Source organism: Rhagoletis pomonella, unplaced genomic scaffold (genome assembly GCF_013731165.1).
Source record: "Rhagoletis pomonella isolate Grant_MI unplaced genomic scaffold, Rhpom_1.0 Rhpom_scaffold_00004, whole genome shotgun sequence".
Lineage (NCBI taxonomy): Eukaryota > Metazoa > Arthropoda > Insecta > Diptera > Tephritidae > Rhagoletis > Rhagoletis pomonella.
In genome coordinates this window covers 16774812-16790146 of record NW_023458558.1, presented here as the reverse complement: position 1 = coordinate 16790146, position 15335 = coordinate 16774812, and the positions used below count along the sequence as shown (strand labels likewise).

Below are 15335 nucleotides of genomic sequence, written 5' to 3'. Positions count from 1 at the left end.
AAAAACAAGTGGATTTTGACTTCGATGACAAAATTGCAAAACTCTGCGAATTGGGCAAGACTATTTGTATAAAGGGTTTTATTATAATATTGAAAATGTTTAAGGTTAAGTTTTTAATTGTAGAAACCTTTTCTGCTTAAGGAAAAAAGTTGAAAACTCTTGTTTCTCTATACCGAAAAAATATGCCCATATTTTTTTACTTTGCAATCAAAAAATATTTAGAGGTCGCTCAAAGCGCCCAAAGTTTTCTATGTATTTTATATGGGGGAAAAACAACTTTTCGCAGAAATGGTATAGAATTGTTAAAAATCAATATTTTTCTATCGGAAAACTCTGTTTAGCTGTAGGAGATTCCCAATAATGATACCCAATTGTTTATTTAACCATTTTTTCATCGCAACTATAAATTAAAGATCCGCCAAAAACCACCAAAAACCCCGAAAAATGCAACTGGGGACCAACAAAAAATCGTTAGTATTAAAAAATGGTTAAATAAACAATAGGGTATTATTATTGAAAGTCTCCTAAAGATAATTCTATACCATTTCTACGAAAATTGGTTTTTTTCCCATATAAAAATACATGGAAAACTTTCAGCGTTGGCATATGCCGATGACATCGATATTATCGTTAAAAAAAGGGCTACCTCTATTCTGCCTTCTCGGGATTGGATAGAGAAGCAAAGCGAATGGGTCTGGTGGTGAACGAGGACAAAACGAAGTATCTCCTGTCATCACACAAACAGTCAGAGCATACGCGTCTTGGCACCCACGTCACTGTTGACAGTTACAAGTTTGAAAAAGTAGATAACCTCGTTTATTTGGGAACCAGCATTAACACCAATAATGTCAGCATGGAAATTCAACGCGGAATCACTCTTGCCAACAAGTGCTACTTTGGGCTGAGTAGGCAATTGAGAAAGAAAGTCCTCTCGTCGTACAAAGATCACACTCTATAAGTCACTCATTATGCCTGGGCTGGTGTATGGCGCGGAGGCATGGACAATGAAAGCATCTGATGAGGCGGCTCTTGGAGTTTTCGAGAGAAAGAGACCTTTACGCGTTGGTGATGGCGAATATCGCAGACGATTTAACGATGAGCTGTATGAGCTTTACAACGATATGGACATAGTGCAGCGAATTAAAATACAGCGGCTCCGCTGGCTTGGTCATGTCGTTCGAATGGACAGAAATGCTCCTGCTCTGAAAATATTCAACGCGGGCCGCGATGCTGGTAACAGAGGAAGAGAAAGGCATCCTCTGCGTTGGAAAGACCAACGCTTTGGACTCAGCCAAAATCGCTTAGGCGGTTACAGCGCCAATAAAGAAGAAGAGCGACCTCTAAATATTTTTTGATTTCAAAATAAAAAAATAGGGATATACTTGTTTCGATATAGAACAATCCTAGAGGGTGAGACCATTACAGTTCCGACTTTACTGCCTTTGGACCTCCCTAATGTACATAGGACCTTCTTCATCGCCGCCGCCGCCGCCAAGTTTGTGTTGTTCCTTAGCAAGTATTTCGTAATTTTACCGAGTGTCCTTTGGTAGCTCGGTTGCAAAAGAATGCGCCTACTAAAATCAGACGAATAAATAATCGTCGAAATAAATCCGTTTTTTATGACATACAAATAAAATTAGCAATATTGTTTTACATGCCCCTTCAATGAAGTCGTTTCGACGATTTATTTTCAAGGGAGAGGTTTTATAATTGAGGAACTCACTTACATTTAATTTACAACAAAAAAGCCCGAAAAACCAATTGTGATTTCGAGCAAAGTGCACATTTATCATTTAATATAAGACTTTGTGTAATCGGGCAGTAGAGACTTGGATGAATTTTCAGATGTAGCCGCCAAGGCGTTGGATGTGGTCATTGCCCGGTGAGACAAACCAATTTTTGTGACTGGATTTTGATTTGTTATGATTTTGCTAGCGTTTTGCACTTGTTGCACCCCTTGCCTGACCTTAGATGCCGTTTCGCGGCATGTTGTTGCATTTTGGTGGTCAGAGACTGCCGTTGACGATATGTTCTCAGTTTGCACTCCTTCCTCACGTTCTTCGTACTCTCCCATTTCCAGCTCGTTTTCGTTTTGCTGTTGTAACGGTGGGGTCTCGACTATTTTGCGCACATCCACAATTTTTTTTACATCATCTGAGATTTCAGCTATCTCAAGCGATAGTGCGGGTGTCACATTAGCAAGCATATAGTCCGATGTTGCATTACTTATCATTCCCCTGCTGATGATTTCAAGTAGATCTCGACAGACTTTAGGAGGAAAACATTCCTGAAAGATCTTTTGTTGGTGATGTATTGAGTAGAGGTCTTGAGAAATCAAAGGTGTATCGATTGGTGCCCTTATACGGCACAGCTGATCGGCTGGGTGAATCTTTTGGTGGTGCTGTCGCACACGCGGCAAATGTGCCCAACGACCACAATGCCCTAGTTGCTTGTTGTTTGTACGCATACGTTTGCGTGTTCGGTCAAATTCATCGCCAGAAAGAGATTCTTCTTCGCTGCAGGCTCGCCCACGTTTCATATTGGGATCTAATCTGCTACGACTACATCGCCGTGGATCCTAATTGGAAGCGATAACAGACGTACATACATACATATGTATAATGAAGTATTATATTTGACAAATATGCTTACATTGCCATGAAATACACGACGGTCTGGGGTTTTAGAATTGGATTGAGCACTGGGCCCTTGCATAGCGGCAGCGGAACGTCCAAGAGCATAGCGATGCATGCCACGTCGATCAATCAAGCCAATTTCACTGAGGTTCTTCAAAGAATTCTGTACGGCCCTCTCAAGATTCGGAACTGGTACTAGGTTTCGCATTTGATACTTCACTTGATTTATTATACTTGACGTGACGATGATTCGATTGCGATCGCCGCCACTCAAAGCACCCAACGCTTTCAAAACGTGCCTATTCACTTTCTTAGGCACATTAAAATGATCCATTATTCACACACTTTTTTTTATCGCTGTTGAATTTTAAGTTCTACAATTGAATTACCTATTTTGTTTATTATTTACAGGCCTATAACTTGGGGAAATGCACAAAAAATTTGCAACTATAACTAAAAATTAACTAACTAAATTAATTAACAAAAAATTTTGCAAAACACTAGGAATTGGTTTTTTTTTTAGCTTGGACAAATAAAATTCGAAATAAAATTTTTTGTATAATTAATATTTCAAAGCCTGCCTGAAATGACAATTCAAACTTCGATGAAATCATGATGTAATAAACAAAGTGAAATCAATATTTGATGTACGCTTATTTGAAAATTTAAATGTAAACAATTCGTATATTTGTTTTGAGATAGGGCGTTCTTTAACCAAATTCTGTGATAGGGTGTTTTTCAATATGTGCAATATTTTTTTTTCAGAACTTATGCAAGTTGCACTAGAAATTTCCTGTTTATCTTGATTTTAGCAATAAATAAGTCATTAAACTGTATTTTTTTTTTTGTGAATAACTATTTACTGATATTTACACATATAAATAGTGTTGACGAAGGTACAGAAACCGCACTTGGCAGTGCAGCTGGTTTGTCTCGGAAACAATATGCCAGTACGCAGAATGTCCCCATCTCAAAAGATTTCCCCTATATATGTATGTAAATATATACACATTAAGATTAAGGATTCTTTCTCAAATTAATTACTGCAAATCAGGACCATCTACTATTACTAAATTGACAAAAGTATAAATTTTATGCGATACTTCACATCTGTTTGGCGCACTGCGGTTGTTATTTTCACGATATGCCTTTGCCCTAATGCATTTGAGAACATACCCACACTTGGATCATTATCTCTCATCTGATGAAATAACAGGTAACATCTTTGATGGTACTGCATCAGGATCGACCAGAACCAACCAAAATAGTTTTTAAGAAAGGTCGCTAATTTTTATGATGTAAAGGTGCCGCCAGGAGTTAACATTGTAAATAATGTTTGGAATATATTTTCTATAGAAAACTTTTGAAATATTAAAAAAGTTAATTGCCATTCCCGGATTCGTAATACAGGGACCTTAAAATGCGTATATTTGATACCCCTTCTGAAGAAATAATTTGATGATTACCAATGATTTTCCCCAGTGTCCTGGAGTAAGTAAGTAAGCTGGGAAAATTACCGTAACAATATTAACACAAGGCGAGAGTTTCTTTATTCACATTCTGAACATTCGGAATACATTTTTCTGTTCACTAATTCATTAAAACGTTGTTCCCGGATAATATGGGGCCGGATAATCTGAACGCATTCTTTTCATTTCGTTTCTAGTACGGAATTTCTAGAATATTGCATGAAAATAATGGCGCTAGAGAAACCAAGTAAGTTTTTGCAAAAAAAAAAATTTCGTTCTCTTCTGTTTCTTTATAACCATTGTGCCTGATGAACTACACAAATATTCTCTTCTAGATCCGGACTGATAAATACAGAAACACGCTCACGGTCAATTAATAAGAAAAATGTGATCCACAAATAGTGTGGCCAGATATGAATTTTTACTTGAAGCGGTTGTAGTTTCAATTATGACTGTGTTACTTATTTGTACAATTTTGAATATGACTTTATTTCACTTCTGTATTGGAAATAACGTCATATGTTTTTATTTCCAAAACAAAATGGAAATAAGACCATATGGCCTTATTGCGTATGTGCATACATACATACATACATGCATATGTAAGTATGAATGGAAATTTTATGAACAGAAAATATCTACTCACCTAATGAAATAGTTTGCCATTTGGCCGATGTCAACATCAAATAAAGTCCATATACAGCTGCTAAGTGGACATAGACGAATGCAATTATGTTTCGCCAAACCAGTTTAAACCTTCGTTTTTCAGCTTTCTTCAGCTTTTCAATGTCCTTCAATAAGCCTCCATCATAGGTTTCGGCATCTTGCTCGAAGAGTACACCAGTGGTGTTATCAGTCAGAGATTTCGAATCACCACTGGCATTGGCAACCAAGGAGTTGCTTATGGATTGTGTATTTGCTGTAGCGTTTGGTGGCATGTTGTTACCTTTGCTGTAATCGAGATAAAAAGATATCATATAGTTTCAGTTTACTGATCATGTTTTTACAAAAAAAAAACGACATTATAAATACTCTTAATATCATTATTAAATATCTTAAAATACTGACTGAGAATTTTTGTAGTTGTAAGTTTGTGTGAAATACGAAAATGGCAGTTTCGCCAACTTCACTTCCTAACGCCCTGTCAAAATCGTGTTTTCCAAACGCTCAGCGTTGACGCCGTGTTGTTTTGGTATGCTTTATACAAATTGTATTGGCATGATAACTTTTTTACAGCCAGACAACGGCTGCCGCTTTTGTTTAGGTATGGCAGTAAGGCAGAAAATAAATCGAGAAAGCTTTTTATTACTTCACCTGTTTATTGCGCCATGGCTATTGCCTTTGATCCAAAATAAAGCTCTTCATGATGAAATCAAAATTAATAGAATGAATTTATGGCATGAACGGCCGGACGATTTTGGTCTATGTCTTCGTAGCTTGGTGGCCCAAAACACTGCAAAAACAGCCTTACTTCGTTGGCAGAAACTTTCAGTTGCAATGGGCAGATGACCCACTGTACTTAAGGTCGAGATATTAGTGGCAATGAAAGAGATTGTAACTATGCTGGATGCCAAGGATCTGCCAGATTGAGGATAAGAGGTTGCCGATTAGCTGGCGAGAGAAAAGTTTTCAACCGCCTTTGTAGGTCCGAAACCATATATGTAATACTTCTTTATTGGCAGTACGCTAAGTTCTCAATGTGTAAGCATTGCGAAATCAAAATGAGACAGTCTAATAGCATTTTTGTGTATGTGTTGTGTACGTGTTTATTTATGTATGGATATGTCTGCACTGTAATGTTTTCGGACGGTACTAGCTTTTACTGCCAATATTGGAGTATTACATATAGATCACGACCCTTTTAGAAGCTCTGTACATTACGATTCATAGTCATGTTTTCGCCTAATCATTAAAGCTTCATGAATAGAAGCCGTCATTTGTTTACTATTTTGTGTTGGAAATTAAAATTTATTATTATATTTTTATTATTATTATTCAATAGGAAATAATCAGACATTTTCGCAAATTGTATTGAACCATAAGCATTTATGCAATATTTCGCTGTTATGTGTAGAACGATTAGGTGAAAGACCATTTACACTGGCAATATTTCACCGGTAAGGATAAGACACCTCTTATTATAAGAAAAAATCTTGTACTTAATATACCTTTCGAAATGAAAATGGTACAAATGTACCTACAATGCAAGTGCCCATTTAATTTTAAATCTTTATTTTATTTTAAATGGAAAATTTGTGTGGAAGCGTATTTTTAACAACTTTTTTAAAATCTATTTTTTCTTCTCTTTGTACATTTAAGGGCTTATACTCACAACACAAATATAAGCACGAACGAACATACATATGTATGTACATGTCTAAACGTAGTGAGAATGCAAGAAAAATCAATAACTCGGTGTCCTTGTGTAGAGATGCTAAAGCGATTGCCCTTGGATGCGATTCCTCTGTGCCATTTTTATGATTTGATGGTCAACGAAAGCCGGCTCTGTGGAACTATGTAGCTCTGATATCGCGATATGTACCCTAGTGTATGTAGGGCAGTGGTTGATTAAAAAGTTGACGCAACATGCGGTTGCTTGCGGCGTAGTAAGAACGTACATACATATGTACATGAATGTTTTGCACAAAATTTAAAAATTTCACGTACAAGCCTTTGCATCCATCAGTTCCTTTATGAACACATACTCGGTTTTGACTTAGTGGTTATCACTTTTGTTTACATGAGTCCGATTTACATATATTATTATAAAGGTCCCGATAGAGTCAGTGGAATTCCTGCAGGATATCTACTTACATATGAAAGTACTGACGAATAGAGTTTGGAGCTTTTTTTTTTGTTAAGATTGCCTACATGATTACCGTTTGTTATTTTAATAAAAATAATTTTATATTTTTTTATTTTTGTTATACCGACATCAGACAACAGCAAATCTTTTTGTTTACTTTTAGGTTCTTTATCGAATACTCTATATACAAGTATTGAATTTTAAATTAAATTAAGGACTTCATGTGTCTGTCGTAAAAAAGGTATCACTGTAACAGGTACTGCATTTACATATATTGTATAAGTTAAGTATGTTTTTGTATAATAAACAATATTTCTTACGCGTTTGACGTTCAAATGACTGCATCGAGTGGTGGAAAAAAACTAATTTGAAATTTGATAGGACTCGTGAGAAGGTATCGTGTTAAGTGCTGCAAGTAAGTGATGGAGAGTTGATGCGAGAACCATGAAATCAATGTGTCAGTTTGTAAGCATCAGCATTAGGGATGCCAACTCTGTGAGGGCTAATTCTCCAAATTCCCAAAATAATTTCACCCATATGGATGGAACTTGCGGAAATTATTTTTGATTGGCTGGCGAGCTCAAACCAGCAAGGGGCTGGGCATACCTTGATTTAATCATCTATTCTATTAGAAATATACTCATAAAATTTAATCTTTAATTTGGTTCCATAATTTGGGCAACGGGTGGTTGCTTACTATATTTTTCATTTGTTAATTTTCAATATACTTGACTTGTTTGGATGAAGACATTCTTCTATCAATAAAGCGATTATGTATAGGTATTACATACTCCAAAAATTGATTAAACAAATTTTTCAAATCCAATTTTTCATCAATTAAATTGTTATATACAAAACCAAAATTTTAATTAGAAATATACAAATCATAAAGCTTCAGCGCAAGTCTCGCAACGTTTCGGAAACTTTTTTGGTCGTAAAGGCCTCGAGCATTACTTTTTTAATTATGTGATAAAAATTCGGGAAAGAATGCCGTAAATGAAAATTTGACTGCCACAAACTGAACGACATATATACAGTGCCGGACAAAAGTATTGGCACAGAATTTTTCGCAATATCTGAAAAGTTTTTTATTCCAATTTATTTTCGATAATTTTTTATAAATATATAGTTCGTCCTACACCAAAAAACATAAAAACTAAATCTCTAAATTTTGTGCAAAACTCAGGAAAATTCAATAAATTTGCATACTTATTTGCAACTTTCTATTCAGATTTTTTAGAAAAATTCTAAGTATGCAGTTTTATAGCTCAACTAAAGTTAGTATAACAATTATAATCATTTTTTTTCAGTCAGTTCTTCCGTACAAAGTATGTTCGACAATTATTTTTTGTATGGAGAAAATGAGCAACACCTTCTACTAAAAAAATGTCCAAAAATCAACGCAATTTTTTAGATACTTCAAACTTGCACTTTGTTATACTAATTAGTAATTAGTTGGGCTATAAAACTACATACTTAGAATTTCTCTACAAAATCTGAATAAGAAGTTGCAAATTAGTATGCAAATTTATTGAATTTTCCAGAGTTTTGCACAAAGTTTAGATATTTTGTTTTTATGTTTTTTGGTGAAGTACGAACTATATTTTTATTAAAAAATATTGAAAATAAATTAGAATAAAAAACTTTGCATATATTGCGAAAAATTCTCTGTGCCAATACTTTTAGCCGGCACTGTATGTATATGATATTGCAATCCTTTGCGGCTTAAATCTCGCATTTTAATCGCATGCGCTAAGATTTGGGAGCATTTAATCCGCCGAGATCTAACAGAAAAGCAGTAGTTTATATATATATAGTAGTTATATTATAATATGTATATTACATATGGACGGTTCTCTGCAATAACGGCATTTCTAAAATCAAAAAATTAAATCCCTTGGCTCATGTGTCCCGAATCCTTGTCTAATCATTACTAATGTACTAAACGATTACTACAGTAAGTAGTAAAAATTAGACATGGATTAACAGTTTTTCTATGAACATATAATGTACACACTGCAAATAATAGTTTCAAACTTTAAATATACAAAATTAAGCAAAGTTCAAGGAATTTTAATCAAAAATTTTAACTTTAATCAGGATTTTAAATTTCTTGTATGCTGTTTCTTGCCCATTCAATTTAGGTATAATGATTTTGATAGTGGCAAAGGATTCGCGTTGTTTTTAATACATATCTACACATTTTTCTCTATACAAAGTATGAATATTTTTTTTTTTTATATAGAAGAAGATTTATTTTCTCTTTCGATGGTCATATTATTTCCTTTTTATAATCACTCAACATTGAATAAGAATTTTTCACCGCTGTGTCAATTTGCAATTTTTTTTTTACGTACATATACAACTCTACGTTCATGTCGTCTATGGTCATTCATTCTCAAAATAGGAGTGTTGTTGCGAGAGGGAGTGACGTATTGTTCAGCTTCAAAAAGAAGTGAAAACATCCCGATCGGAATGAAAACGGCAACGCTGGTGTTAATTTTAATATCTAAGTTTATGTGTAAAAGTGCCACACCTGTCAGCCTGGTACTACGCAGCCATGGTTTTAACCGACGGCATCTCTGGCTCGCCATTCCTAAAGCTAACTAGATACATACATATATATCCTTGTACATACTCGCGAGAGTTAAATGTTGGTGCATGTATGTATATACGTTTCAGCTTAAGGTCAAGGCCTTTTAACTTGAAAGCAGAACGAGTGCTAAGGTTTATTATACGTTTTTTACGTTATAGTTGCGTTTGAGCTAAAAATGGATAATCTCTGCAATCTGAATTCTTAAAAAATACAGTGGAAGAAAAAAAAAAATAGGTACGCGACATTTAACAAGTTTAGGCTTTTTTCCGTTTGTTTATTCATTATTTATAAAAGTCCATTTCACTAAATAACACAAACTATACATTTCTAATTTGCGTACAAAGCAAGTACAAGTGGGTTTATACTGCGTTTGTTATATAATGAGCTAGACTTCTATAAAAAAATTAATAAATCTTAAAAATGTCGAGACGGTTTTTATAAAATTATACAACAAAAATGAACGTTGCCTACAAATGTTTGATGTAGAAAATCAAAGAATTTAATTTGTTGATGAAATCCTATTTTTAACTGGGATAGTATCGCATAGCTGTGTGCGTACTTGCCATTTCGAAGTAATAATTTTCGTTCCGATGGAATCGCACAACGGTGCTGATGTTCGGTTTACAAAAGAATATATTTTCTGTGTTTTAAGAGAGTTTTAATATCACTGTAGTTGCAAAGGGGTTTCTAAAAATTATATAAAATTTAATTTGTATGGAGCTGTAAGCGACAAACTTTATGTATGTGCGCTTATGAATAGTTGTCGATAAAATCAAAATTACTTGTAGTTTTTAAATGGAAGTTGTTGATGCTAGTTTTTTACACGTTAAGCTTAGATGCACTTTATATGGGTGTAAAAAAAAACAAGCCTATTTAAATATGTATGTATTTCTTAGCTGAAAGTAGGGTCTTAGTTACACTATGTGCACTCTAGATTTGTCATATTTTTGATACTCTCATTTTTGTTTTTTCAGTAACACTATTTTCTGACCGCTACTGTTACATAGATTGACTTTAGCGGCTAGGTCGGTAAATGAGCGTCAGAACATCAAATTGCATTTATTAATGACTAATTGTCTTTAAGCGATTAACTCTTAAATCACATATAATTTTCAGATACCAATTTAAATACATTAATATGTATGTACATAAGTGTTCGTCATCTTAATCGAAATAAATATATATAAACTATACATACACACATACATATTTCACAATTACTGAGAATAAAGGGGCGAAAAATCATACATAACTGTGGGAGAACACGAATACTAACTATTACATATGTATGTTCTCCGTTTTGTGTACATACGAAATTGTAGAAACCGGCAAAATAGTGACATATGTATGTATGTATGTATGTATATAAATCTGCTCATTTACTTCAATATTTTCATAACTCAAAAAACTAAAGTTGAGAAAAACGGCCTTAAAGTTTTGAATTCATATAAAATCGCAAAGTAAAAATTAATACATATCGAGCCCTAACCGCCAAAATAGCGTAAGCGACATTTTTTCAAAATTTTATTTTTGATGCAGAAATATTCCTAGGGCATCTAGATGCATTTCTGCATCAAAAAGAAAATTTTGAAAAAAATGGCTCATACGTTATTTTGGCGGTTAGGTCTCGATATTATGTTATAATCCATACATCTGCGAAATTGTTGTACAACATACAAGAAAAGGTAACGGTAGTTTCTGCGTACTTATGCACCTCAAAATTTATATTATTTGGATTATGACACTATTGAATTAAATGAGCGATTGCTCTTTGAAATGGAGCTTTTTTTATGGGCAATTAGCATGTATAACATTGTGTTTTGTTTGCTGTGTACAATGCTGCGAACATCTAAAAAAAAATTAAAAATTTGTACTCTTTTGGGCTATAAAAATCCCTCGTCACAATACTTAAATAGCAATATTTCCGTGCCATTGAATTTTTATTTTTTGTTTGCTTTTGATTTTTCGTGCTTGGATAACACTTACAGTTAGTCAGAAATGAAAGTATAGAATGAAATAAAACTATAAAAATTTAGTACGGCTTTTATTTAAAACGAAATAAATGGAATAAGTTCAAGTTCATTTCTTAAATCGGAAAAACTAGGGTCCTCAATGGAATATATGTATGTAAAAACATTTCTTAGAGCTACCTAAAATTACTTTAAGCTGTATTTTGTGCAGCTGTTTAACGGAGCTGTGCTTGATTAAGTTTTATTCAAAATGTTTGAAAAATGCTTGCGGAATAACGGAATATAAAGATTGCCATAAGAAAGATGCAGCACCGCAGTGTATCGTATCGCAGCTGTTTGAGGACCTTTGCTTTTTATTGTTATTGTATCAAATACAATATCGTATCGCACCGGTAGTATCGCATCTGTTTGAGGGCCTTTGCTTAAAACGGCAGATATTTTTAATAAACTCATATGTATCTAATAAATTGCGCCCAAATGTTCACATCTTCCACTTACTTGCATTTTTGCTTAGTGAAAAGCTAAAATTGTTGGGCGAATATGATTGACTGATTTGTTCTTTGATATGTATTTTCAAATCCTTTTCCTATTTTTTATAAAATTTTTTACACATCATAAACTGGACTTAAAGTTTGAAACTGGTAACACTTTTAGGTGCTGATCCATCTTCATCCGAAGTAACGACTTATATTCGGTTCAGGAATTGACGAAAAAGAATTTTACAAAAGTTCGTCCCTAATTTCGATTCTTCATCATTTCCTCAAAAATGTTTTCAATGCCATCTTTCCCTTCAGATTATATTGACCTAGTTTCCGTTTCACTTTATGCTTCAAGTGTTCGATGAGACTTAAGTGAGAGGAATTTCCCCAGACGATTCAATCGTTTAAATCGAAAGTCCTGAAAATTTTGTTTCACTTGAGAGTAAAGTAAAAACACCAATGCCCAGATTCACCAATCAATTGTATAACCTATTAGACTATTGAAATTAAAAATGACACATTTTAACAGGCTGATCAATTGGAAATTGATTGGTGCAACCTGGCATAACCTTTTCATCTTCTTACACAAACTTAAGGATACACCTAGCGTAGATACTTCTTGCCATAGATTATAGCGGAGACATTCTGAAATATGACATCAACAGAATATTATTTCGATTTCTCCGTTGCAATAACGCAATATTTTTAGCACTTCAAGGAAGAGTAAAATACTCCGCATATGGAATGAAAAATAGAACCAGAAAATTTCACTCTGAGTAGCGTTAGCGTTTCTTACGGCACTTATGCGGAAAAATTTCTTTGGTAAGGTGCTCGTCACCGCCCGCCGGTACGTACAAGAAGGAAAAAAGCAAGGAATGAAACCGAAACCCAAACCGAAACCGTAACCGTTTAAAACCGTTTCGTTTTTCAAAACCGAAACCGAAACCGTAACCGTTATCTTGACCTGAAAAGGAACGATACCGAAACCATTTCAATCACAGGTTTCAATCGGTTTCCAGAAATTTACAAAAATAATAAATACAAATTTCTTTGAAATAAATGATTTATTTAACCAAAATCAGCAACATTTTGCTAAAATTCTTGTTAAGTAGTAAATAAGTATGGCAAGGTAACTTTTCGCAAAAATCTGCTGATGACTTTGTTGTTGTGAATCGATAATCGATTAATTATATTTAAGTAGTTTCTTTCCCGTACGCAATGCGAGATCCCGCGTGTGCCCAAAATAGCCCAGAAATCATGCCTGTACTCAACAAAATGGGTAATAGAGAGCGAAAATTCGAGCGTATTCGATCGTAAGTGTATTCTTCTTCCTGCCCGAAATAGCCCGAAATTTTCTCCGAGTAAAAATGGATAAAGTGTCAAAGTGCATATCAGCTGTATTGTGTTTACATGTTGCCTGCATTTACTTGGTGCTTTTAAGGAAAAGTGAATGGCCTGTTGATGTATTTTCAATCTATGTACTTAAAATCAAATTTGTGAAACCAAAATTCAATTTCCAAGTGTTTGCATTTAATACCATGTTCTGACCGACAATCAAAACATTTTCCCTTAATTTTCTTTTAATTTACAACCTTTAACTTTCAATCTTATTTTGCTTTGGCCAGGCAATTAACAATAAATCCGAAATGGCGTATTAAAGATGATAAAATATGACTTCCACTTCGATAAATAATCGAAAAAAAAGTTTTAGCAACGAAAACATGTTTCCGATGTCGGTCCGAACATGGTATAAGTGACAAAAACAAGAACAACGTGAATCAGCTGTTTCTCGACTTGTGGGCACGAAATGTGGGGGTTTGCGTTTTCGTACTTCTGAACTTTGTTCCATTTTTGAAAGAAAATGTTTCTCTTATTCTCTAATTACCAAATCCGGTCCGGATTGTCAGGGAAAGAACCTAGTGTTGATATTATCAGTGAACTGTAATTTTCGATTTTTTTTCCTCAACGTTTAAGACATTGTGATTTAAATAATATCAACAAAATTTCTGTGAAAAACCGAAACCGGAACGAAACCGAAACCAAAACCGAAATAAATTTTGAAGAACGAAACCAAAACCGAAACCGAAACACTTGGCAAAACCGAAACCCAAACCGGAACGTTATTTTGAATCGGTTTCATTCCTTGGAAAAAAGTTTAAACTACACCTTAAATACTCACCAAACATTTTTTAAACCCTCAGGAATTTCCAACAACGTATTTATGTACATATGTATATGTATACATATGTAATAACTGAATTGTGGTAATAAATGTTTTTGAAATTCTTAAACACTTGGTAACCCTAAATTTGCGCTCACAATCAGTGTTGCCGCGAATCTTTTTAGTGGTAGTCAAATTCCTTTCAAAAAAGGAAACACAAAGACGGCTTTGACTCATATAGTGCAAGAAATTTAAGCCAAAATAATTTTTACTTAGAAAATTGAGCTAATTTCACCACTCACGACACGAGCATGCTGGTCAATCATAAAATTTTCAAATAGTTTTTGAAGTCGCACCAGCAGGTGGTACAATCAAACCACAAGAACATACACGGTCAATCGACTTGATGGGCCATTTAAAAAATTAAGCATATTAAAGGCCATAAACTTATCTATTTTAAACTATAGTTAAATCGTTAATAGATAAGTTAACAGCCCTTTCTTAGTTTAAAAATTCATCTCTTACATAAATGAAAAAAATGATATAAATTTAAGCATATATAACTTTTTCATGCCCAGCATGAATAAATTCTCTAAAAGGCTAAAAAAGGGCTAGGGGCAATTTTAAATTCATGTAAGGTAATTGTAAAAGTATGTGGTAGCTAAATCTAGCCACCAAAGGGCTAAAACGGCAACACTGCTCACAATAGCGTCATCCACCCGGCGAATCGTTAAGAAGTATACAAATCATGCGACCCATCCGTGAGAGTCGATGACGGCAATGAATTTCGCGCATACGTTTATGCTTAGAATACGCTCATCTGTACGTTTATACATATGTATGTACATATGTATGCATACTATGTACACATTAGGCGTATTCACGATCCGGTGTTGTTTAAACACATGAAACAACAACACTATATATGCACCATGCTAGACAGTATGCACCGGATCGTAAATACCCCTATTGTTTCTTCACAAAGTACATTAATTGAAAACATAATGTAAAGTTTTTTTAGTATTGACCGCTGCTTTTAGTAAAAAAAAAGCTATCTAATTTAGAATTGATTTTAGATTCTATTGGATTTTTAAGGGATAATCCACTGATGTATGTACGCTAGACTGCATCAGTCCGCATACGAAAAAAAAAATCGGTACTGTGTTTCCATTGCAATTATAAAATCTATTATATTTTTACACCAAAATATTAAGATTT

The 15335-nt window shown here is 34.1% G+C and overlaps 2 protein-coding genes across 5 annotated transcripts in view; both read right to left on the bottom strand.

The window, feature by feature from the left end:
- The window catches only part of LOC118737117 (acyl-CoA Delta(11) desaturase-like), a 33197-nt gene that overhangs the window by 4804 nt on the left and 13058 nt on the right, over positions 1-15335 (bottom strand). For 2 of the 4 annotated variants that reach the window (XR_004992790.1, XM_036467416.1), the window contains exon 2: positions 4752-5056. Coding sequence is in view for 3 of the 4 variants with exons in the window: in XM_036467416.1 (XP_036323309.1) it covers positions 4752-5043 (292 nt within the window). In the remaining variant the exon portion in view is untranslated. Of the gene's footprint in view, positions 1-4751; positions 5057-6437; positions 6902-7231; positions 7336-15335 lie in introns of those variants that run through there. The other 2 variants (XM_036467417.1, XM_036467418.1) reach the window with 2 other exon arrangements.
- On the bottom strand, positions 1654-3067 carry LOC118737119. Its single transcript, XM_036467419.1, has 2 exons — positions 2653-3067; positions 1654-2578 (listed from the first exon to the last, which is right to left on the bottom strand). Exons 1-2 carry the CDS (start codon positions 2968-2970, stop codon positions 1790-1792), a joined length of 1107 nt encoding a protein of 368 aa, XP_036323312.1. The 5' UTR covers positions 2971-3067; the 3' UTR covers positions 1654-1789.